General features: G+C 45.4%; 1 protein-coding gene across 9 annotated transcripts in view; it reads left to right on the top strand.

Moving 5' to 3' along the window:
* Positions 1 to 25,777, top strand: part of EIF4G3 (eukaryotic translation initiation factor 4 gamma 3) — a 154,838-nt gene that overhangs the window by 47,682 nt on the left and 81,379 nt on the right. For 7 of the 9 annotated variants that reach the window (XM_068414542.1, XM_068414547.1, XM_068414543.1 and 4 more), the window contains exons 3-4: positions 5,760 to 5,903; positions 24,959 to 25,054. In XM_068414542.1, the coding sequence (XP_068270643.1) occupies positions 5,760 to 5,903; positions 24,959 to 25,054 (240 nt within the window). The remainder of the gene's footprint in view (positions 1 to 5,759; positions 5,904 to 24,958; positions 25,055 to 25,777) is intronic. The other 2 variants (XM_068414544.1, XM_068414548.1) reach the window with 1 other exon arrangement.

Genomic DNA, 25,777 nt, shown 5'->3' on the forward strand with positions numbered 1-25,777 from the left:
AGGCCTTTTCACCTGTGTTATCAGGACCTCAGTTGTGCATTTCTGAGCTCTTTTTTTTTTTTCCAGAACTACACGCTGCTTGCCAAAAATGGGAGTGGAAAAATCATGTGGCTTTCACTGCAAGTCCCAATAATCTCCCCTGAAATAAAATCAGGGAACACGTTTTCCTGTAGGGCAGAGATAGGAGGGGAGGAAGAAGCAAAGTGTGATTTGGCAGATGAGATGAAGTTTGTCCGAGAGCTTGGAGATGCTCCAAATTCCCCACAAAACTTTGGTAGAACCTCTTTCTCAATGAAATCATACTGGTGTTAAAAACAAAGACACCTCGTCATATATCATCTTAATTCATTTTATATAGTATTCTGTAGAAAATACTGATATTTGGTAGATTGGGGTTTGTTTTAATAATTAAATCCAGCAGTAGAATTATTTTAAAGCAAATCCCAGTTGGAAATAATTGTTTCAGTGAACTAATCTTATCATAATTTCCCCTCATCAATAAAGGAGAATGCTGTCTCATAAGAGCTACTTTTGGACATAAAGATTTGGGTTTCGTCCTGTAAGCAGCTTCTTGCGTGGTGTTTCCTAATTCTTTATACTGCAAGAAATTAATGCAATTACTTTTACATTTGCTATAAGATCCCAAACCTGTGGAATCTGCAAAGGGGAATGGAAGAAGAATGAAATGTTGTTTCTGTTGTAAAATATTTCAAAGAAATATATTCCAAGAAGCTTTTTGGCTTGGAGTTTGAGGGAAAGACATTGACTTCTACCAGAAAGGGAACTACACCAAAGGTGACCTTAAATAGCAGAGGCCACCACGTGTGTCTGCACCCAGAGTAACAGGGGCTGGTTTTTATTGAGAGCTAAATTAAGGTGGACGAATGATCAGAAGCAGATGTGCTCCTCGAATTCAGCGTGAGGCGTGAGTTGGGAATCAGATAAGAAAAATAACTGCGTTAACGTACATCCAGTTCTCGCACAAATAACCTTTTTTGGCACGTTACGGTGGAGGTTCGTAACTGCCTCGGTAACATGCTGTGATCTCAAGTGCTGAAACTTGGACCAAAAATACTTTGGGATGAACTTTTATAAGCTAAGGAACAACATTTACTCCTGGATGTGAACTAATTAGCAAATGAGGGTTAATTTGGTGTACCTATTTGGAGAGAAGTGCACAAAAGTTGGTTGGGTGTAGCCTTGAGCAGAGTCTCTGTAGCATGGCTAGATCCAACGCTGGTTTAAATTTTCTGTATTCATTGCGATCTCGCTGTGTCTCTTTGGAGTAGGTACCACCTTGTGTCAGGCTGCCCAACTCAGTGGTAAAGAAAGTAACGTGAAAGTGAGGTGTTGAAGAACCTACTTGCCCCAAATTTTTGGTGACTAAGGCTTGAGTCCATCGTTCCCTCCTTTGGGTGTTCATTTGGTGGCTTTTCTGCAACGGGGGTGTCCCTTGGTGGCACCCCTGATAATTTCACACCCAGCAGAGGTACTGGGATTCGCCTTTGTGCCCTTTAAAGGGATCTTCCTGCGATGAAGAGAATCCTGTAGAAAAGAGATTAGGGAGGATTAGCTACTCCGGCTCTACCCTGTGCTTAAAGGAAGGATCGGGGTCAGGAGGCCGGCTGCGGTGGAGGCTGCGAAGTGTACAAGAGGGATGCTCAGTTCCTCGGGTGCTGTCCGAGCTGTTTGCACCAGCCTGAGCGAATAAATTGAATGCTGGAAGGAAAGAGGTTCTGTCCAAATCTGAACCTTTTTTTTTGTTGTTGTTTTTAGGGAAAGAGCAGTTATTAATGATAAACTATCGTCGTATCATGGCCAGGCATTCCCTGTAGTTGAAGGATGCTTGTGGCATGTCCCATCCATTCTCATCTAACCTGAATATTTCATCAACATAACTATATATCTGAAATTAGGGACTTGGAGGGGTAAGAATAATGCAAAACTTGTGAAAGATGCTAAAACCAAAAGGTTTAAGCTCAAAAGGAAAAGAGAGAATTCCAGTTTGAGTTTTTGTTTCATGTTTCATTTGTGATTTCCTTTAAAACACAAGCTTCTGGAAAACTAATGTTAACAGAGACCCTCTTGCTACTCAGCTAAAGACAAAAGAACGTGATGCCCTAGCAAATTAATATGTAATTTTGTGTATCCATTTTTAGGAGAATAACTTAATCTCTGGATTTAAGAACGATATTTGCTTCCTTAATAATCACAGACCAAGTTTATGTTCTGCAGAATCCCATTTAATAAAGAGAAAACCAAACCTCAGGCACTGTGAGGACAAACATCCCATAACACAAACGATGAGCTCGTAGAATCTCTCCCTGGTTGATTTTTGTAAAAATTAGTGAATAAACACACAAATACCACAAGTTTGCCTTTATCATATGATAACATTCAAATCTGTATCTTACGTTTCAGTTTATGTGTAAGTGATTTGTTGTAGGAGCCAAGGTGAAGGTGTAGAAGTCTCTACGTTGCTGTAGCTGGTGTGAAGGACACTCTGTGCTTTTGCTTCTGCTGGAAGGACAACCAATCTTCTTTTTGTGGGTCCCTTAAGCTAGACTTGGCTAATCTTAGGAAGTCCTATCAAGTCAGTGGTAGACTCCCATTAGATACTGTCCAAGTGTGTTGTTGCTGCCAAGGTATCAAGATGGTAGGATTTTATGATCATTCTCTTGCCTCAGTTAGGCTTTCAAGCAAATTTTAGTGGGTCCAGACCTGTAATGTATCTGCTGCGTGTCTGCTGAATTGCACAAGCGTGTCTCGTGGACCATCATAGAACCACAGACTGGTTTGGGTTGGAAGGGACCTTAAAGCCCACCCAGTTCCAACCCCCTGCCACGGGCAGGGACACCTTCCACCAGACCAGGTTGCTCCAAGCCCCCTCCAACCTGGCCTTGAACACTGCCAGGGAGGGGGCAGCCACAGCTTCTCTGGGCAACCTGGGCCAGGGTCTCACCACCCTCACAGGGAAGAATTTCTTCCTCAGATCTCATCTCAATCTCCCCTCTTTCAGTTTAAAACCGTTCCCCCTCGTCCTGTCACTCCATGCCCTTGTCAAAAGCCCCTCTCCAGCTTTCCTGTAGCCCCTTCAGGTACTGGAAGGTGCTAGAAGGTCTCCATGGAGCCTTCTCTTCTGCAGGCTGACCAGCCCCAGCTCTCTCAGCCTGTTTCCAGAGCAGAGGGGCTCCAGCCCTCTGAGCATCTCCGTGGCCTCCTCTGGACTCGCTCCAACAGCTCCGTGTCCTTCTTGTGTTGGGCCCCAGAGCTGGACGCAGCACTGCAGGGGGTGTCTCCCGAGAGCGGAGCAGAGGGGCAGAATCCCCTCCCTCGCCCTGCTGGCCACGCTGCTGGGGATGCAGCCCAGGACACGGTTGGCTTTCTGGGCTGCAAGCGCATGTTGATGGGTCACGTTGAGCTTCTCGTCACCCATCACCCCCAAGTCCTTTTCCCAGATCACTCTCCTTTTGGTTTGGCTTCCAGACCTCATACCCAAATTCAGAACAACATTCCTTGAAGTCTTTAATTAACCTCCAACCTAGGTTATTTGCATGTTTTAATTTCTGAAGAGAACTGCTGAACGCTCACACTACCCTGGGATATTATTAGTGCCCCTGTCCCCCTTGTCAGATGTCTGTGTGTGGACTTGGGTGCTGTTGGAGATCAGAGGATTTCGGATGGTTCTGGCCTTAGTTGGAACAGCGTGTGCACTTGCATGTGTAGCGAAATAAAAGCTGGCAGTGTTTGAAGTACCACAGCTATCGCAAAACAACCTCTTTTTCTCCGCAAGAAGCGACACTGAAGGAGACATCGTGATGAGTACACACTCAGCCTACTGCTGGGGCTCTTTATATGAATGATTTCCTTGTGTTTTGTGTTGCCTTTGCTTCCTTCTCCCTCCCTTCACTGCGTTTTTGATATCCGTCACGATCCATAGTCACTTCTAAGCACCAACTACTGCACGATTGACACAACAAGCGTTTCAGGGTTGCCTTAGGAGTCGTGTAAGAGACTTTGATTTTTGGGGGATGGGATGTGGAAAGTTTTATGATGCTCTCTGTAACGCTCGTTTCGATTCAGCCGACTGAGGCTGTGTGTGCACACCTGCCAATCTAGATCAGCCAAAAAAAGAAGAGATTATTCCCCCCGGGGAAGGGAAGGATCCAGCTGGGGACAGAGGATGAGGTTCTCTGACTTGACCCACCCTTTTCTCTGATGAGCACAAGGGTGCTGTAGATCTTCCAGCAGCCGATGATTCTGGACCGTTTCCAAGCCGGGAGAAATTGCACATTACGATTCTCGTGGCTGGTGCAGCTGTTTTAGTGGTTCAGGTAATGTAACAACAGGCATCGATACTGGGAGTGCAAGAAGATGACTTGGAAAAAGCATTTAGTCATGAACTCTGGGGCTTTTGCTCTTGTACTTTGCTCTCTTGGAGCTTGGTGCTAATACTCCGTTTAAAGATCACAGAATCACAGATTGGAAGAGCCCTCTGGGATCGAGTCCAACCATTGCCCTGACACCACCATGGCAACTAGACCAGGGCACTAAGTGCCATGTCCAGGCTTTTCTTAAACCCCTCCAGAGATGGTGACTCCACCACCTCCCTGGGCAGCCCCTTCCAATGGCTAATGACCCTTGCTGAGAAGAAATGCTTCCTAATGTCCAACCTGACCCTCCCCTGACGAAGCTTGAGGCTGTGTCCTCTTGTCCTATTGCTGGTTGCCTGGGAGAAGAGGCCGACTCCCACTTCACTACAACCTCCCTTCAGGTAGTTGTAGACTGCACTAAGGTCACCTCTGAGCCTCCTCTTCTCCAGGCTAAAGAGCCTGGAGAGCCAGGACTTTCCTTCTGCCTTCTTTAGCAATGCTGGGGAAATATATACACACCCGTCTACCTACGCAGCGGCAACGTCCCCTTCGAAGCATTGCCTGGGGTGTGCTTTTAAGTGCCTTTAAGTGGTGCTTTTCAGCAAACAAAATAGAGGTCTGTGAAAAGGTCAGGGAGTGCTGGATTTCTACACTGGAAGCTTTAACCAAAGCTGCAAAAATTTAGTTGTGTTGAATTGCTGGGGGGTATCACCCAATGGTTGTATGATTCTCTTTTTTCCTTTGATTCTTCTTTTTTTTTTTACGATGGCGACTATATAAAGTGTATTCAAAACACTTCCATCATGGAGATAGTACAGTGAAGCAAGTATATGTGCCGTGAATATATTTTACAACATTTTGCTTAATGTGTTTTGATTAATATTTTTTCATAGACACTGAGAAAGGAGATAAGTGTGTGCAAGAATTGCTTTGGTATTTCATTCTTTGCTGGTGGCAAGCCCTTCAGGTGACAAGGCCTCTGTGCAGTCCCTTTTTTACTTTTTGGAATTTCCCCCTTTGTTTTTTGGGGTCACTGGTAATGTGTATCCCTTTGCAAAATCACAATATTGTTTAATACGGTTTATAACAGAAAGATCAGAAGATCCCAAGCCTGAAGTCAAAGGGATATTGGAAAGCAAGACCCCAGCAGTAAAGCTCATCCAGTTCCTACACATTTCCATCAGTGGCTCCAGCTGCTGCTCTTATTTTTTGATCATTCCCCATTTTTCTGAATCATATAAGTAGTTAACTAGTGTGTACAGCATTTCACTTAGATAAATATATATATTATTTTATATATATATATAAAGATGCTGCTAGCTGCTTTCTTAAAAAGATTACAGTATCTATACAGATGGGATTACTAATACTATGTTTTACTAACAGTTTATCTCCACACAGGTAACACAAGTAGCAAGACAACCGGGTCCTCCTGCCCCATCCCCTTACACTGCACATGAAATAAATAAGGGACACCCAAATCTTGCTGCAACACCACCGGGACATGCATCGTCCCCTGGGCTTTCACAGGTAAGACCTGGCGTTGGAGCAGAGTGTTCCCAGCCTGCTCCTTTTCCTCTTGTCCCATCCTCAGCTTTGCTGCTCAAAATTTGACATAGCTGTCTTGTCTGTGACCAGGGTATAAAACTTGATTAATTAATAATGTCTTTATGTGGCTCGAGCATTGCAGTGACTTATAGGTAGCGCTCGGGTTTATTAGGCATCAGTTCATTGTTGATTCTGTAAGAGAAACTAAAAGCAACTTGAAAAATGACAGGAAATACTCAGTTGATGAGGAATGTGCTTCACTGTTGGGTTAGGCTGCTGTGGGGCATTTTAAATGCGGTAAAAGCGCCTGATTTCTTCTGGTAGGGATTTTCCATGTCAAACATTTTGTACGGGATGCTGCAATTCTGTAATTCTCCTAAGAAGTGGGACAGTGAAATGAATGACAAAAATGAATGCTAATAAAAGAAACGAGACAAAGGACTGATTACAAAAAAAAAAGGACAGAAGAAGAGATAAATAGGAGTTATATTAAGAACAGAGAAATAGCGTTTGGTAAGATATGTGGAATAAATTGGTCTTTTTGTAGTCTTTATTAGATGAATATTCTACGGGGTTGACATGAGAGTAGAGAAGCTTGTCTTCAAAAAGGAAAGGGGAAAAGGAGACGGGCGATGGGGCACAGAAAGAGGGGAGATAAAAGATACAGGATCGGGGAAGATGGGATATATAAAAATATTGAGGTTTGAGATAGAGGAAAACCTTATGTTTCATTTGCTCTTGTTTAATTTATACTTGTTTGAATAAATGGAATAAAGCAGGAAGACGCGAGCAGGTCGGCTCTTAAGGAGCACGGTTTCGTCCTGAGCAAGCCGGTGAGCGGGGAGGCAGGGTGACACGGCGAGGAGGGGCTGGGAGCGGTGGTGGGGAGAACCTCGAGCGTATCGCAGGGCTGGGAGAAGGCGAGCTGGCCAGTCCTCCTGCCAGCCTCTTCAGTTTGGATGAAATATTAAACTGCAGCTGACCTTTTAGACTGGGAGATGCATGGAAAGAAATGAGGTCATGTAAGGAGCACTTCACCTTAGTATCATGCATTCTAGATAAAACTGGGTGGGAAAACTGGAAACTTGTGGTCACGTTTGAAAACATGCAAATGCTCATCCTTTATGGAGTGGGAAATTAGAGGCTGAAGTGTCTATTCTGGATCACGAGTAGCTTGGAGGCATTAGTCCGTGGTATCAGAGCAGTTTCTTGCACTTGGTAGTTGGGAAGAAGGTTTCTTTTTTGAAGACTGAGCCTCACATGTAGAAGGAGAATGTAGCAGGGTCGCAGAGCAAACCCTCACATGTTGTCTGGCTTGTGTCATGTATCAAGAAATTCATTCCTGGTAAACCTCGTCAGCAGAGGGAAGCTAATCATGTGGCAGATAAGAGGGGAAGAGAGAGAACATTCTAGACAGCCTCTTTAAAAAAATATTCTGATCAAGGGGTTTTTTTTTTTCCTTCCCTTAATATTTTCCCGTTGAGTCAGTGCATACGTAGCGAGCAGGCTCTGTGCCAAAGCACCACTCCAGCCAGCCGGGAAAGCGCTCGTTTCCTGTTCTGCTGGCTCTTATCGTCGTGGAAATGAGCGTCAGATTGTGTCACTCAGCTGCCGCTGGTAGGAGCGGTTTGACCTTACGTCCTCCGTGTCAGCTGAGGATCCTCGAGGGCTCGGGGGGAGGATATTTGTCCTCTGACTCTATGGGGCTGGCCCTCGTGTGCTTAGCGAGAGGAAGACTAAAGCAAGATCCGAGGCTGTAAGCCAGGCGAAGCGTCAGTCATTGCATGCTTTTGGGACTCTAGAGGAGTGAGCTCTGGGGAGCTTTCCCGAAGTGGTTCCTACAAAGCTGGGATTCGGGAGCAAAGCAGCAAACCCAGTGGTTTCTGCTCATTCACAGCACTTGCCTCTGAGCAGGTATCTCCACTGCTGTGGCATCCCATCAGGTGGCCCTCTCATTTGCAGCTGGAGGTGATGGTGAAGAATCAGAATGGAAGTGCCTACACCTGGGACACTTCCACCAGTGAGGCTTAAAAGGGGTTCAAGACTCTTGACATAAGCAGTTAGAGGACAACCTGTCCCCAGGGGAAGTTTTCTGTACCCCTGAACTATTAGAGGTTTGGGTAAATGTAAATGTGTTTGGTTGTTTTTTTTTAATTCTGAATATTCTTACGTATATCTCACTTTGACCCCTGTCAGGTGTTGAGTTTCGGTGTTATATTATGGTAAGAAATTCCCCAGTTGAGCGGAGAGTTGGATGAAAGTATCCCCTTCTCATTGCATCTCTCATTTGTCTCCTGTGGGTTGCGTTGAATGCCCTCTTGTGCTTGCGTTAAGAAATGAGGTGAGTGGAAGTTTCTGATTTCCAGGCCCCTTGTAGTTTTGTGAGCTTCCATCATGATTTCATTTATTTGCTTTCTTTTAGGTAAACAATCCAAATCCTTTAAATCTCTCATCGCTTGAAAGTTTTTCCATGCTGTAATTGTTCTTTTTAGCTGATTCTTGGACCCCTTAAATCCTGCTATTTCCCTTTTGAGATAAAGGGACCCGAGCTGACGTGGCATTCTGATGAATGGTTTATTCCTCATTTAACAGCGATGTAACGCTTCCCAAACCACCCCGTAGCTTAACAACCCCCGCTCTGGTGGTGAGTGGACATTGAACAAAGGTTGTCTTTGCGATTGTCCGGTCGTGCCTGACGTAGTGGTGTGTGTTTGTGCATGGCAAGGGGTGTGTGTGGTCTGGGTTTTGACACAGTAATTAAAAAGGTAGGGAAGAAACCACTTCATTTGAATTAGAATCTGATTAAGGGGTCATTGATTTCTACACCAGAACCATGACTTAATGCTCATAAAACTTGAGTCTTTCTGAGGTAGGGACTGCTGTTTAGGCAGTAGTGAGTGAAAATATTTATGTATGTTTTTGGACTTCGGATGTCATTTAGGTCTAAAAATAATGTTGTCGGTGATAGAATACGTGTTACTTGCTTGTGTGGTCACAAATTACTCTTGCTCTCAGTCCAGGGCTCAGCAGAGAGGTCAGACCCTTGCTTTTATCAAGTCAGCATCTCAGCATCCCTCCTCCTGGAGCTCAGAGTCGCTTACCAGTTTCTTCAGGTGGGGATCTTTCTGCGAAGGAGAACGGAGGGTTAATAAGTGGTCTCCTCGCTGTCCTGGCTGCTCTAAAGCTGCCTGTTCCAGTAAGTCTGGGTGATGGGAGATTAGGTAATATCTTAAAATGCTACTAAGTGACAAAAGAAACTACTGTCCCTTGCAAAAACTCTGCGCACTGGGAGCCTGGACCACTTTATAGAGCTGCAAACTTCTGCGTGACAAGGTGACAGCATCGTGTTGAGTGGTCTGTAAGAGAGACTTTGGGAACCACAGAGCAGGAGATGTATGGGATATTTAGTGTCTCCTGTGGGAAGAAAAGTCAGGTGCAAATGTGCGTTGTACCTTTGTAGCTGCCTTTCCTTTAACTGTAGTTAAATAAACAGAAACAGATGGTCCTGCGGTGCTGTGGTTTGGTGTCTCTTTCACTTATTCTTCTACCTTTTCCATTTGACGTAGCCAAAACAAGAGCAAGGCTCGCTGTTCAGCTTCCTCCCATGTCTTTCATAATGACCAGCCTCTGGCACTTCGCTGCCCTTCACAATTAGTTTCTGCAGCAAAACGAGAAGAGCTTGGCAGTGATGTGAAACAGTCCCACACCCCCGGCTCCGCAGCAAGAGGCAGCGTTTCTGCTTCCCAAATTCCAGGGCCTTGAAATCATAACTGCTGCTCTCAGGAATGTGTTGAACTCCGCCGGCGCTGGGGAATGCACAGCACATGTTGCTGCAGTGATGTTATGGCCAGATGTGGCCCCATGTACATAAAATTTCGTATTTCTGTTGTTCTTCACGCAAAAGAGCCTGTCGTAAAGAGGGCTGGGAGCGGGGCCCTCTCCTCTCTTGGGTTGTGGACTTCAGGAGTGGCTGGTTAGAGGCAATTTGCTTTCTCAGCACACAGAGGAAAGGAGAAGTCAGTGAAAAGGAGCAGAGAAGTTTCTCCCTGGGCATGGCTGATGGAGCAAGTTATCCTGAGATCAGGTAGGGCTTGAATTTACAGCAGGGTAACTGCTTGCCTGAACCCTCTCATCCCCTGGTGGATGTGGGATAGTGCAAGCAGAGCAGGCAGAGAGCATTCCCGCAGGCAGCTAACGCAAAGCAGCTGAAACGCTGTAAATCTGCCCCCCACTCCGGCTTTACATTGCAGTAATTTATGGTGTAGCCGTGCCTTAAGATGGGAATAACGAGAAAGCGGAGCTCTTCCAAAGCCACCAGAATGGGGCTTGGGAGGAGGCAGCAGCCAAGTGCTTTCCTCTGTCCAGTGAGTGATCAGAAGAGAAGGAGGGGGCTCCTCCAGGCTCCTCCACACGAGCAGGAGGCAGTGTGTGAAGCTTAGGACATCAGGAGAAGACAATTCCATCCCTCTTCGTGACCTAGGAGTGTTTTGAAGGATCCCAAGAAACAAGTGCAGTGGGTTCTGGCGTGTGAGATGAAGCAACACAAGAGGGAATGGTTTGGAAAAGACTCTTGGCTTTCTCTGCTTCAGCTTTAAATCTGCGCGCTCTGATGTGCGTGCCGAGGGATTCAGAGTTTGTAAGCGCCGACCGACCACGCTTGGAGCAAATCACCGAGTTTCCCCTGCAATCAGGGAACGCTTTAGCTCTCGTTAAGAACACGCTGTGCGCTGAGCAGATCGGCGCTTCGTGCCCACGGCTGCCTCTTAGGCTAAAATGATGGAGTATGCAGTTAGCAGAGGACCCTGTGCCATCTACTGAGACCTTACTCTGAAGCTGTTGTAGTTATTGACAGCTGTGTTTAATAATCCCTTACCTGTTTCTGACAATGTCGAGAAACACCCACAGAAAACAAAAGTGCAAGAGAGCTGAACTCTCAGGATCTTGGTGTGCAGAGACCTTGACTTTTAGGTGGCTGATTTAAATCCAAAACAGATTGTACTAGCTGGAAACTTGTTACCATCTGGTTCTTTGCCTTAAGTGAAGAGAGTTTTGTGGTCTCATTCTGGTCCTCAAAAATGTCACCATTGCTAAATTAGCGTTGGTAATAGCAGTGAGACATTCCTTAGTACCTTAAGGTCTGGGAATCCGTGCCAGGAAGTGTGTCTGTGTGCCATCTGTGGCGGGTTTATAGGCAATCCCCAAGCCCCTCTTTTATTATCTCGGATCCTTTCTGCGGGAGCCGGAATCCTGTTAGAACCATGATGTTTATTCAGTATTTCTCTCCTGTCATTCGTAGCCCGATTTAGATTTTAGATGCTTTCAATAAAGTAACGTTTATTAACAGATTGGAATGGGAGGAGGAATGCAATTTAATCATAACCTCGCCCGTTCGTGCCCTGGGATAAGTCAGGGGGCGAAGCGAGTGTTGCGGTAGCCGTTCACTCCTGGGGTTGGAGGCAGCTGCCTTCTGGGATTTGTTGCCTGTGAACTGCGCATTAACACTCATCTTCCCCCAAACGCAGCTATTCCCAGTTACCCGAGTCGACGTGTGCTTTGCTGGGAAGAAGCAATCTGTAAAGTCAGAGTATAAACTTCCACAGCCCCTGGAGCGCGAGAGGCTCCCTAATTTCATAGAACCACAGACTGGTTTGGGTTGGAAGGGACCTTAAAGCCCATCCAGTTCCAACGCCCCTGCCACGGGCAGGGACACCTTCCACCAGACCAGGTTGCTCCAAGCCCCATCCAACCTGGCCTTGAACACTGCCAGGGAGGGGGCAGCCACAGCTTCTCTGGGCAACCTGGGCCAGGTTCTCACCACCCTCACAGCAAAGAATTTCTTCCTCAGATCTCATCTCAATCTCCCCTCTTGCAGTTTAAAACCGTTCCCTCTTGTCCTGTCACTCCATGCCCTTGTTAAAAGCCCCTCTCCAGCTTTCCTGTAGCCCTTTCAGGCACTGGAAGGTGCTAGAAGGTCTCCCTGGAGCCTTCTCTTCTCCAGGCTGAACAGCCCCAGCTCTCCCAGCCTGTCTCCACAGCAGAGGGGCTCCAGCCCTCTGAGCATCTCCGTGGCCTCCTCTGGACTCGCTCCAACAGCTCCGTGTCCTTCTTGTGTTGGTGCCCCCAGAGCTGGACGCAGCACTGCAGAGGGGGTCTCACGAGAGCGGAGCAGAGGGGCAGAATCCCCTCCCTCGCCCTGCTGGCCACGCTGCTGGGGATGCAGCCCAGGACACCGTTGGCTTTCTGGGCTGCGAGTGCACGTTGCTGGCTCATGGTGAGCTTCTCGTCACCCATCACCCCCAAGTCCTTCTCCTCAGGGCTGCTCTCGATCCATTCTCCACCCATCCTGTGTTTGTGCTTGGGATTGCCCCGGCCCACGTGCAGGACCTTGCACTTGGCCTAGTTGAACTTCATGCGTTTTGCACAGGCCCAGCTCTCAAAATTTCATCATCTCATTTGTACAAACGCCCTGTCTGTCATTTCCTGTGTTAGGAGAACATCTTTTGTGGACACCTTGGTCAGAGTCGATTCTCTCAGCTTCGCAGGGAACTCTTCACCCAGAGCCCTTTTCCATCCAGGAAGCTCCTTGTTTTATGTAAGGTGCCGTTACAGCAGATTTCATACTGATTAAAAACACACAGTATCCTGTAAGTTGTAGAGCCGGTACGGTTGTGAGTCGGGATATCAATTAGCAATCGTCTTGGCAGCCATGAGGATGGACCCAGAATGAGAGATTAAACTCTCCTTGCATAAGTCAGGGCTGGAGTGGCCGAGAGAGGAGTTTGCGTGTGCCTGCTGCCCCTCTTCTACCTCCCAACAGCGGATTTCAGTTTCAAATAATGAGGATAAAGAAAATTTAAACAACCAAACTCTTGATGGTGCTTTGCAGGCAAGAAACCTGCCTTCCAGAGACATGCACTAATGTCTTGTTCGGAGCAGTCAAGAATTTGACCTCTAGTACTTCTCACTTCTTTTCTTGTACGTGCTCCGGTACATCCGGGTCAGGCTTCTTCACAACACGTTATTTTTAAGGCAGCTCAGTTAATTCTGAGCTTGCAGGAATACATGACTGCAGGTGGAGATTTGAAAACGCGAGTTATTTAATAGCTGATAAATCCAGGAGCAGCGTAATCTTCTTTTGGCCTTTGTGTTAAAGACCTGCTGGAAGTGCAGCTGAACTCTCTGTTTCGTAATAGGATTAGTGGGTTTTTGATTGGGTTAATAATGCTGGGAATATTTGCTCGTATAATGTATTTTATTTTTGATTCGTTGCTGTGCTTTTTACCTCCTGAGTTTAAATCTGGGTGAATCTGTGCTGGAAACGGAAAGCAGGGCTGTGTGTCAGCGCCTGCTGTCGGTGCGTGTCGGGCTTCAGGGTGCTTTTGGGTGGGGATGATCAGCTTCAGGGGTGGCTTCTAGTTTGGGGGGAGCAGCTGGGTGTAAAAGCTGCAGGAAGGGAGATCTGGGGTAGTGGGGAAGGCATAACGTAGCTTCAAATGCCAATTAACACTATTAATTTAATAATTATCTAACATTGGAAACAGTTAACTTTCAAAAGGCGCGACGTAGGTGGGATGAATGAATTAGTTTTAATATTTGTGCACTTAAGAAGGACTAGAAACAGCCTTTCATTCTTTTTTTGCTGTGAAGGACTAGAAAGAAAGAAAAATCTGTTCCCATTTTATCACGTACATGCGCAAAGGCAAGATTGCAGCACAAATGATGAGTCTAATTAGGACTAGATCTGCTTGCAGACCCACCCCCTCACTGCCCCTACTACATTTTGCAGTAGGTTACTGCTTCCAGAGGTGTGTTTAATACTTCTCCAGGTGGTCTTGTGTGCCCAGGGGGGGAAAATAATGTGTTTTTTCTACTGCTGCTTGAGCTTTTTTTTTCAGGAGTAGCCCTAGCCTGGCTCAGAGTCTTCCCTGGCCCATCCACCCTGATGTAAACCCAAGTTATTTTGAATAAGAAAGCTCTCACAGTAGGTGTCTTGGCCATGAAAATCAGCCTGGATGCATGATCTAGCGGAAGAGTTTTCTTTTGGCTTGTGATACTATTGTGAATCAAAAGCAGTTTTAAAATTGCCAGCAACTTTTTTTTTTTTATGGATTAAAATAGCATTTTTCATAGAAAATCGAACTCCTCTGTTGCTGCTTTAAAATTCTACAGATCTCTTTCTTCTGGAGTTTTCCGTGCACGTTTCTGTTCTCACAGTCATGTGGACTGTGCTTTATTTTGCTGCTTTTCAGACTTTACCACTTGTTGAACCACATTTTTGTTCATAATGTAAGAAGACAAAATAACGCGAGGCAACCTGTTATTTTCTTATGTTTAATAATTTCTATTCTGGTATTCCTTCTGTAACAATACCTTCTGTTCCATGCGATTTAATGGATGTTTTCTTGCATGCTCCAGAAAATACGGAGTTCTGAAACAAACACAATGTGTTGCAGAAGGCAGGACGTCCCGATAAACACCCAAGTCAGCACAAAAGTCAGAGCTTTACACGGTCTGCGGTTTGTAAACGTAGAGGGCATAAAATATCCCCTGCAACTAGATAAAACTGGGGAGAAGGAGCCCTTGAATTACTGGAGGCCACCGTTAGCTGTTGTATTCTCCATAGACCCCTCCTTACGGTGCTTAGGAACCAGTAATTTATTTAGTTGCTTTAAATTGTCTGAATTTATGCAGTTATATGCAATGGTATTTCTGGGCTTCGGTGTAATGCAGTAAAACTTGAACATTTTATCTGATTGCTGCCATAGACTCATAAAGTTAAGGTTGGAAGAGACCTGGAGATCATCTAGTCCAAGTGCCTGCTCAAAGCAGGGTCAGCTTGAGCAGGTTACTCTGGACAGCGTCCACTTGGGTTTTGAGTATCTCCAAGGATGGAAACATCCTTAGAGATGGACAGAAGATGACAACTTTTTGGAGTTTTTTGTTGGGTCTTGGAGGAAAGTAGGAGGCAAGCTGCAAACTTGACATTAGCGTGGAGTAGGGGTCTCAGCTGACCTCAGGTTGTGTTCCTGAGCACAAATATTCATCCTCAAAGTTCATTTTCTGGTTAAATTGGGACAAAATTTTATAGGACAAGTGAAAAGCACTTGCAAACTCAAGGGTCTGTCTGCTGAGACTCACAGCTCTGCTTCCAGCAGTGGAGATGTTGGAATTTCTTCCCCCAGCACATGCACATACACTCTGTATTTTTTAATACCTTTATTATGGAAAATACCAGTTCACTTAATTATATAATGGTCATCACCAGACCACCCCCAGGCTGGGAGCCATGTGCTGCAGTCAAGGCAGGGCCTGTCATTTCAGTCTCTGTAAGAAGCCAAGTAAATCCAGACTGGTATTTACAGATGTTATGAAATGATAATCTACTGTGGCATTAGCCTTGCCTTCGTGCCTTCGTTAACAACAGTTTGGGACCGAGGCAGATTCTGTGTTGATGGATTTAATAAAAAAGTGTCTTTGGGAGGGGGACAGCCCCTAGCAGGACATCTGTCCACGTTGATGTCTCAAAATTACACTTGTCTAAATATTTCACTCTATTTTCAGCTGACCACATCGCTGCGGTCTGAAATTGGGCCTGGGTTTATCAGCTTGAGCACCTTATCTTTTTTTTTTTTTAAAAAAAAAAAAGCAGAAAGATTGTTCTTCCCTCCCAAAAGCTGTGTGTTGTATTTACCTTTGCATTCAGCAGTATAGCTGCTGATAAAATAATTGCAATTATTATGTTAAAAACACAAGGTAAGCCTGAACTTCGGGGAGGTAGTGAGTCAAACAGGGACGCTTTCTGTCGTGCTTTTCCTTTCCACCCTCCTCCTTCGCAACGTCCCTACCAGAATAGTAACCCCAGTGTCTGAAGCAGGAAGGAAGGAGTGAGTATCTTGCAACTATATTGTCCTCTGCACAAACTGTCTTTGTGCAGGGAAGAGGAAACCACGTTTCCTTCGCCGCCTTCCCTCGGTGGGAATCGGATTATTTATATTAAAGTAGGAAAAATGCCCGTAGTTCTGCGGTTGGTACTTGGGACTCTTTCCCTGTTCAACTTGCTGCTTTGGCCCGCTCGAATGCGTGATGCTAAATCATACAAAGCCATAAAAAAGGCTGTTAAAAATTGAGCGGGGCAGGTAATGACACAGATGATATACCCTGAGACAAACTGCTGCGGAGGGATAAAGATAACAATGGTTGAGCCACGTTTGCGAGAGAAGGAATTCCTCTTGGGTCAGGATATTTTTATCCTTTTTTTTAAAGGCTGAGTTTAATATTTACCAACACAGGGAATTCTCCTGAAGGCTGGGCTATGGAAAAAGAGGGGAGTGGAAACCGGCGTGCGTGCGAGGAGGAGGAGAAGTGAGGATGCTGGCTTCTGGGGGTGTTTAGCCTGGAGAAGAGGAGGCTCAGAGGTGACCTTAGTGCAGTCTACAACTACCTGAAGGGAGGTTGTAGCGCAGTGGGAGTCGGCCTCTTCTCCCAGGCAACCAGCGCTAGGACAAGAGGACGCAGCCTCAAGCTTCGCCAGGGGAGGGTCAGGTTGGACATTAGGAAGCATTTCTTCTCAGCAAGGGTCATTAGCCATTGGCAGGGGCTGCCCAGGGAGGTGGTGGAGTCACCATCTCTGGAGGGGTTTAAGAAAAGCCTGGCCATGGCACTTAGTGCCCTGGTCTAGTTGGCATGGTGGTGTCAGGGCAATGGCTGGACTCGATGAGCCCAGAGGTCTCTTCCAACCTGGTTGATTCTGTAAGTCTGTGATTCAGGCTCTTCTCTGCTGTCTTCTCATCTGCAATTTGGTGACTCCCTAAAATCCACCCCACCTTTATAAAATGAGACACCCAGAGCTAACCGCCTGTCTGGCATTTTGAGGAAATTTTTAAAAACCCTTCGTATCTAAATTAATTCACTAAACAGTCACAGTTCCTGGTTACTCTTTGCCTCCATCCAAATCCAAACCTTGAACAACCTCCCTGGCAAATCCGACGGGCAAAGACTTTGTACTGGTGTCACCAGCTGGTCCCGTCCCAGCCCCTTGGCGGCCCCTTCATCAGGAGCAGCGTGTTTGCACTGTAATTGTGTTAAATTCTTCCTTAAAGTGGAAACCTTTAATCTGCATAACCTGTTCAGTGTCGCAGAAGAGCTCTGGTACTTGCATCATTGATTTTAATAGGGCTTTGAATATTCCAAGTAATATATACTAATAGATGCAGAAAACCAGAGTGTTTTCAAGTTACTGATGCCTCTTCCAGGGTAGCAGCTTACGGAGAGGCAGCAGAGTAGAACTGCCGTGTACTTTTATTTTACAGAGCTGCTGTGATGAGAACAAGCTGATTTCAGTGCTGCTGGATAATTTGCAAATGAGCTGCTTCAAAAACTTGAAATTCTTGATGCGATGTAGACCCAAAAACTGCATATATGAACACGTAGCTGTGAGCGAGGACTTACATTTAATCTGATAGCGTGTTTGATGGTGCGCAGTTGAAGTGTAATTGTAAATAATGAAGCCAAACTATGAGCATTTAGAAGGAAATTGTCCTTATTTGTTGGTTTAATAGTTGTTGTGCTGTTTTTAAAGCTGGGATAGTTCACAGGAGCAGTGTGAGAATATGCTTTTATGCATTGTTTGAGAGGGTGCTGCGTAGAACAGCCTGAAATGAATAAGTTTAATAATTCAGGCTTTTCTGTCATTGTTTGTAATATTTGCAGATGAGCTGGTTCTGTATATGACAGACATTACAGATACTACAGATTTTTTCCTAACATACTCAAATTATTCCCATTACACAAGTCATTGCAGACAGCAGCTCCGAAGTCTGCCGTGACCCTGTTCTGCTGACTGCCGGGCACACCAGGAAAGAAAAAAAAAAGAAGATAGATTTGAATTATCTAGTGACCAAAATACTAATAAAAAGCAAGTGTGTTCAAAAGAAATCCAGGAGCTGGGTCACGTCGTGGTTGCGTTCGGACGCAGGGACTAACCCGAGGCGGTTGCAGCACAGGTTCCCAGGTATTGTAGTGACACTGGGACAGGTCCAAGGGAATGATTCTTGATGTGTCAAGCACGGGTCACTCCTGCAGGATTTCTGCGAGCTGTTTTGGCACTTATTTCTCTTTCCCCACAGGACTTTATAGCTCGGACGTGCAGCCATCGGGAGGGCTGCCGCAACGATGTAGGTGCTGTGGTTTTGTGACGCGGTTGTCACTGAGGTGGGTGTTTCTAGCTCGATAACGTAACCCCGAGCAAAACCGAGACTGGAGGGGCAGAAAGACGATGAGAAGGTCTCGTGGGGCTGTTTTGACTTCTCACGGTATTGATTTGTGAGTGCAGGTGGATTAAAAGATCTAATTCTTTGCTATGTGAACTCTTCCCACAGGTTGTTAACTCCACGGTGAGGCAGCTGAATCCTGCGCATCTCCAGAGGTGCCACCGCTGAGAGCTCAGTAACTTAGTTTAAAAATATTTTATTTTGTCCATGGCCATCAATCTAATTGTAGGTCAAAAGCAGCTTCACCTCAGTCACCTCCACTGCAGGTGCTGCAGCGCCTAGGAGGGTGGCAAGGGAGACAGCAAGAGCAGGAATATCTTCATCTCATTCATTTGATGCTACCAGTGTTTGTAAGTCAGGTGGAAAAATGAGCTTTTCGTTAGCGACGTGTCTTGTAAGCTGTAGTAGTAGGAGATTCTGGGCTGGTTTTGGGTGCTCTTAAAACTGAGGCCATTCGGAAACCAGAGCCTGAGGAGAAATAAAGGTGCTGGGTTTGTAGGAGGGGCAGTCTGAAGCACTGCTGTTGTGGCGTGCGCTTGCCTGCAGGTGAGTTTATTAGGTAGAAATGAAGATACAGGTTTTAAATTATAATCCTCTTACTTTTTAAGAGCTGAATGCTGAGAGATTTCCGCTTATTGGGTACCGCACAGTTGCAGTTGTGATTCGATTTCAGGCTGTGGGAGGGCAGAGCAAACCCAACTCAACAAATAAATGATTCAGAATTAAAAGCTGCATCCTTGCTGGCACCATCCTTCCACGCTTGGGAACCAAGGGATGGTTTATGCTGCTGCAGGGGATTTCTTCACCTGCATCTGAGGCCAAACTCCTGCCATCCAGGCCAGTGACCCAAGGGAAAACTTTCTAAGAGCAGCCTCAAGGGCTGGTGCATCAACACAGCCTGTCCCACGTTCCCTGGTGTGGTTTTCCTCGAGGAAAATAATTCAGCAGCTGGAAGGAAAACTGAGTCTGGTTGTTAAAAATAGGGATAAAAAGGAAAAACCTGTGCAGTGATCTTGCCGACGACTCTTGCAGTGCTCTCTCCTGTACGTTGCTCCAGGGCCAGCTGCGTTCTGTGTCAGGTAGCTTGTATAAATAAGAATTTATAAATGTAGGGACAGGACCCCTCGGTGTAAAGTACGCTGAGTGTTACTCTAAGTGCCTGCCTGGTGTGGCTGTAATCAATATTTAGCATTTAACTGGGGCAGTGAATGTCTTGATAAAAGACCACTGTCGTGTAGAAACACGTTTACACCCAGAGAACTGCGTGTGGTTTTGTTTGGGGGTCATTTGGGGACAGAAATGGATGTTGCAACAGTTTTCTCCTATTTCCATCCAACGCACGTTTCTGATATTTTATGTCTCAACATAAAACAGTTAAAAATCTTTTTGTAAGTCTATGTGGCGATGATTTCATTAAGCTTTTACCTGGGTACTTTCTGTTCAGGGATGTTGTGATCCGAGCACTCAAACAAGATATAAACAGCAAGGTATCATTTTTTTTTTTCACGTGCCAGAATCACGTTGCTCTCTGTTGTAACCACGCAGGAAAAACGACCTTTGGGGTTGCTCCAGGATAGCCGAGGGCTGCCTGTGGCCCCAGCATGCTTTCTATTGTTATAAAATGTTTTGCTTACGCTGTCATGTTCCTCCCAAAGAGATTAAAGCTTTGTGCTGGCATTCAGCGGCGTTTCAGCTCACCCCGGACAGGAGCACGGTCGCTGCGTTGGTGTTACTGGGAAGTAACTGGAAGTCCGAAGGTTTTCTCGCCCAAGGTCACGGCGATAGCGATGGTAATAGAGCGGCAAGCTCCTGAGTCACGGTCATGTGTTGGAACTACGAGACCATTTCTCCTCCTCGTATGTAACTTCAGTAAATATAGACCCAGCCGAACTTCTTCCCTAAGGCAGGAGAGGGTTCAGGAAACGGCGACAGGGCTTAACCCCTTCCCACGCCAAACCCAAGGCAGAAAGCTCAGCAAGTGACACCTTTCTGCCTGGGGATTTAAGAGTTTTGTTCCCAAAAAAAAAAAATAATATTCCCCCCGTCTGCGGGAGGCAGAGAGCTGCGTGACTCAGCTGTTTCGGAACCCGATGTGTGTACTTTGCCTGTTTATTCCCAGTACAGTCAGTACCGAGGGAGTCGTGTTACGCAGCAGGCTCAGTGTTTATTAACCAGAACTGATCTAAGAATAACTTTTGTCATTTGTTTTGTTGGTCGTGATTATTTTGTTTTATTTTATTTTTTTTTTTTTTCCTTAGCGCAGTCAGCATCCCAAGGTGGAAACAGCACAGAAAATGGATAGAAAGGGTTTTCCCCAGCAAGTTGTGGGAATACATAAACACACAGCTATTATCGCCTTCCCCCCGTGAATAGCCACATCTGAAATATAAAATCAGGAAGATGAAAGCTTTAAAGGAAGCAAATTGCTCTGCCTCAAAAATGGAGCAGCTCAGCAGCCAGCCGTTCTGTTCCAGCTCAGGGTGCTGCATTTATTTGAACTTCAGGGATTTCAATATCAGCATTTAGAAGCAAAATTTTTATAGAGAGCGATGTTTGCTTCCCTGCCTTCCCCTCCGTGGTAGTTTATTTAGGGTCCTCGCTAATCTCTTCCTTTACTCACCTCATCTTCAGCATTTCAGCCACGGTGCATAAAAGCCACATATTTCCAGCGTGACTGCATGTGATTATATGACTTTGTGTACCTATTTAGATGCTTGGCACAGAAAAAAGTCCTTTTGACAGATGAATAGATGCAACACTTTTAATCAGCTGACTTGCCTGAAAAGCTATGGAGTGCTGTGATTTATTTTGTAGGATGTTTTAATAGTTTATTTAGGCTGCTATGTGAACTTAGTACATGCAGAAATTTATAAAGCACTTTTTTTCCTCCCTTTCCCCCCCCCGCCCATTATGGTTTTAACACAAATACCGGTTAAGGCACACCTCCCTCTGGTTTGAAGCGTGCTGAGCAGCAGCATTTGATGTTGTGTAAGAGTTGTGAAATGTGTTTTCTTAGGTGAAGTTTGTTGTCTCCAGTGGGATTGGTGTTGCATTCGTTTCTCAAGGCTGCAGTTGGAACCTAGCACCCAGAGCGGTCGTCTGCCTTAGAAACAGCGCTGGCTGTCCAAAATCACCTGGGTTTGATGACAGCTTAATAGCAGAAACCCTTCAGTGGCTGCTGTTGAAGCCTTCATATGCTTTTTTATTTATTTATAACTTAATGCTATACTTATTCTGATGGGGTGTAAAGACTAAAGCAAATTTAACACTAACTGGCGTCATCTTGCGTTTGCCTCTTGGCCCTGCTGGTGTCAGGACCGACATCTGTTATCAGGGAGGTGGCTGGCTTTGGCACTGGGTTTAAGGACGCCTGCTTTGCAGTCTTTCTGCTAAAACTCAGGTTTTTAGGCTTGGTGATAGCTGCACTTCCTTGCTTTCAAATTTCCTCTCACTTGAGGGGTTAAAAGAAAACTCGGACTGTTTTGGAGGTGAGTGAGGACTTCAGGGTCAGCATGGAAGTTGTGCCGGACTTAAGCTTTGTTCTGTTGCATGCAAGTTAAGCCTGAAGAAAACATGTTTCATGAGCCTGAAGAAGGGGGACAATAGTGGATATTTTCTTCCTTTTTTTTTTGCTGAGTTACTATGGGAGCAGCAATTGAAGCCGTCTGGGGTAAGGTCTCTTCTCTTGAGATGCAGTACTGGAGGCACGAGGAGCTGGTGGTCAACTGGTCCACTTATGTGTGAGTGTTCATAATATTTCCCAACGCAGTCACCCGCTCTGTATGCTCGCTGCTGTCTGGTAGGATACGATGAGTAGCATCAAGACCCTTTGCAAGGTGCGTGGAGTGAGACAGAAAGCCGCTGATCCTTCAGGAGGAGAAGCCTTAATCTCGTGTTGGGCAGAGATCCCAGATGCAGAAAGTCAGCAGCAAGATACTACAAACAGAAGACAACTTCTGTAGGTTGTGGACAAAAAGATACCAGAGTTTCCAAGTGTCTCGTTATTCTACGCCGTGCTGCGATCGCTCACTGCTCTGGTGTCATTACTGCAGCGAGATACGGTACAGAGTGTTTATGGTACAGCATCGACACGAACAGCTCAAGCAGGATCACACTTGTCAAATAAAAGGGGAAAATATTTGACGCTACATCTGACATCTCAAAAAAGTCAGAAGACTTCTTGCAAATTAGTTGTTAAGGTGAATTAGAGGTTTTGCCAGTGGTAAGAAGGGAGGGAAGCGTTGGCTGGAGAGGATTAGACCAAATGAGCTCCTGGAGAGGAGGGGCAGCGGAAAACCTGCCCTGCTCACCTGCCAGAGGTTGCTGCTTCCATAGCAGGAGCCAATTAAAGCATTTAATTGCTCTTGAACCAGAGTCTTGGCTGCTGTATTGATATAAACTACTGCAGAACAACGTTCTTCAACTAAATATTCTTCCAAGTGTGCTTTGGCATCCTAAATCACAGCAAAGATTTAATGATATACTTGGAGGCATACATTTTTTTATCATCCCTTTGACCCAAAAAGCAACGTGAAAATCAGGTAGAAAATAACAGAACGTCTTGCCTACGTAGCTTGTGTAGTGGGAACTCTGTCCGTAAGTGTCTGTGTATTCGTGTTTATGATCGTGTTTAAGATCTTTAATGATCAGTTTGAGTGTGGTCCCAAAGTAGGAACAGGAGGTTTTGCAGCAGTAGGTGTTTGGGATGGGACTATTTTTGGGCTCTGCTCAGTCCTCTCATCCCTTCTGCCACGTTTTGGGTGGTTGTGTTGTTTTGTTTTTCTGAAAATTCCTTGAGCAGACTCTTTCTAAACTATATTTTCATTTACTTTGTATTGCATCTTGATCAGTAGGAGATTAAGCAGGGATTTTATGTCTAAGGATGAAAAAGAAGAAAAAAAGAATAACAGAGATACCCCAGCTGTCTCCTAGACGCTCTGCAAGGTACAGGACGCTGGTCAGCGTGTGCTGGGGCACGCGGTGGTAGATCTCCTTCAGCGATCAGATGTACTAGGTGCTCTTCCAAAATAAGACATGTTCTTGCTCCAAAACCATCCTACGTTTGCTCATATTGAAAGGTCTGAAGAGGCTGAGCTGGGGGTAAGGTCCATGACTGCTGTAGGACTCAGCCTGGGAGGTAAGAAGCATATATATGCTTTACCCAACGGCATACTATTACACCCACTTCATTTTGTAAGAAAAACTCTCTTAAATGGCTTTCTTTTCCTTCAAAGCGTACATCCTTCGTCTCATAAGGACTGGTTGACTCTCCCTTGAAAGCCAGAATATGCCTGATTATACTTGGCGTAGTTTGCTGGGAGTTTTGCAGGCTTCAGGACTGAGTTTCTTTCTAGAAACAGCACGTTTTGCCTTGTTTCTGCGCCGCTCCGCGAGCTCTTTGCCTAAAACAGAGCTTCGGGCTTTGTGCTGGATCACCTCTCTTGATAGCTAAAGTTTTAAAAGTTTCTGTTTTCTTTCTTTAATACAAACAGATTTGGCCTACCAACCATAACTTAGTTTTCTTGTTTAAAAACTTAATTATTCAAATCAAATATAGCACAGTTCAAATCAAAGATACCTTGAAATATGCCTGAGGGCTGGTGCAGTGAAACCTGTTCTCTCAATACCACGTTACGGACTGAAACAGTTCCCTTTCTTCCTTAGACCTGCTCTTGAATTTTAATTGACATTCAAAGATGAGAAGGGATTCTTCAGTGTGAATATATCGTAATTTTGTGTACACAGAGGAAATGCAATGTTTTTAAGTATATCTTCTCCTATAATCTATAAAGTGAGACTGAAGACCTTCTCCCAGAGGAGACACAAAACCTGATGAGCTCCTTTATTCATCAAGTCAATCCGATGGTACGTAGCCAGGAGGTTGGTAGGGACTGTGGTGCCCGTTAGTCATGCCGATAACCAGAGCTGGCACCACGAGGGACAGACAGTGAAGGGCGAAGAGTTGGAGAAGTGGCTTGTGATGGAGTCGTGCACGAGCTGCAGGGCAGCACGTAGGCTTTGGGCTGATTCCTCTTGAAAGCAAAGGCTGTTGCAGGCTAGTGGCTGGTTTTTATGCCATTACAATAATAAACTATTAAAAAAAAATCCAGTAAGTTATAATATTTTTGTTCAAACAAGGAAAAAGGTGCTCGGAAAAGTTATTTCTAAATGTCTCATTAAAACGTGTAATCGACATAACTCTACAGCTCCAGTTTATTGTTACTTTGGGCAAATAACATGGGGGAGAGCATCTGGTGGTATAAATTGTTATAGCCCACTGAAACCAGTGGAACTATGAAAAATTCACACAACCCAAGGTCTGCCTGACATCTGTAACGATTCTGAGCCGTTCCATTGTGTTGCAAACGCTTTGAAGCAGCAGTGGTTTGTATTAAATGCATTCGAGCTTGTTTCTTGTCGCTTGTCTTATTTTGGGGGATTTATTGGCAATACCGACAGTTCCAGCTTTCCTTGGAAACGGGTCGAGAGGCGGCTTTTGGAAAGTACGTGGGTGGGGGGTCAGACGACACAGGGTTTCGGTGACACGGCGTTGCGTTGACGTGCCTCTTCGCTACGTTTTCCGCTGCGGCGCTTGGGGAGTTTAGGGTGGTGTTGGTGAATTGGTTGGGTCCTTGACGCAGAAGGTTTTCTCCATCGCGTATCTCAATGTTAACCAGCAATCCATCCGATAACGTGTTCAGTTCCTATCTTTGGGAATGAATCCTTTGATACACTCATTTTTTATTGACTTTTCTTGTTCCCTGGCAGGCTCCTTACCCCTCAGGACAGAATGCAGCTCCAACCACGTTGGTGTACCCTCAAGCCCCTCAAACAATGAACACCCAGCCTCAGACCCGCTCGCCGGTAAGGGAGCCCGTGTTTGCGTTATCTTCTGTTCTTTCTTCCTCGTTTGTGTGTTTCTCTGTGTGTGTATGTGTGTGTCTATAGCACTTGGCCAGTTCTCTGGAAAGCCGGTTTTACTGAACTGGAAGCACGTTCCAAATGGCAAATCTTGATGGAAATTTTCACACACTGTCCTGGTAGGCTGATTTTCCTTTTAAAGTGACTTATCAGAATAGAAACAATGGAGGGATTCTCATCTACGTTCAAATAACACCATTTATTTTTAGCATAGTTACTTTCAGGTTCACTTCATTTTAGAGTTTAGATTCATTACCAGAATCTTTCTCTTTTCTTCATTTTTTTTTTTTGTTTGCTTGTCTTTAAGGAAGTACTTGGTTAAGTGATAGACCAAAGATCAGTAAACGAAAGCGATTCTCTGCAGCAGCACTCAGTCTCCAGTGGTCTCTGGGCATTACTTCCGAACCAGTGCCACTGGATCAGTTCTAACCACTCACTGCCTGGCACCCTGTAGGTGCTCACACACTTAATGTAGAGCTTCTGTGTACCCAGATCTTTTTGTGGTAAGCCCCTTTTTCATCCCACTTCGATTTGGTTGTCCTCCGTAATCACTTTTTTTTTGCTGTGTACTGTAATACTGCTCTGCTATTGTAGGACTTTGGTTCCCCAAACCAGGCTCTTTTTTTGGGGGAATCTCTGCTCGTAGCGCAGTTCCACACGATGAGA

The sequence above is a fragment of the Nyctibius grandis genome, chromosome 17 (assembly GCF_013368605.1).
Source record: "Nyctibius grandis isolate bNycGra1 chromosome 17, bNycGra1.pri, whole genome shotgun sequence".
NCBI lineage: Eukaryota > Metazoa > Chordata > Aves > Nyctibiiformes > Nyctibiidae > Nyctibius > Nyctibius grandis.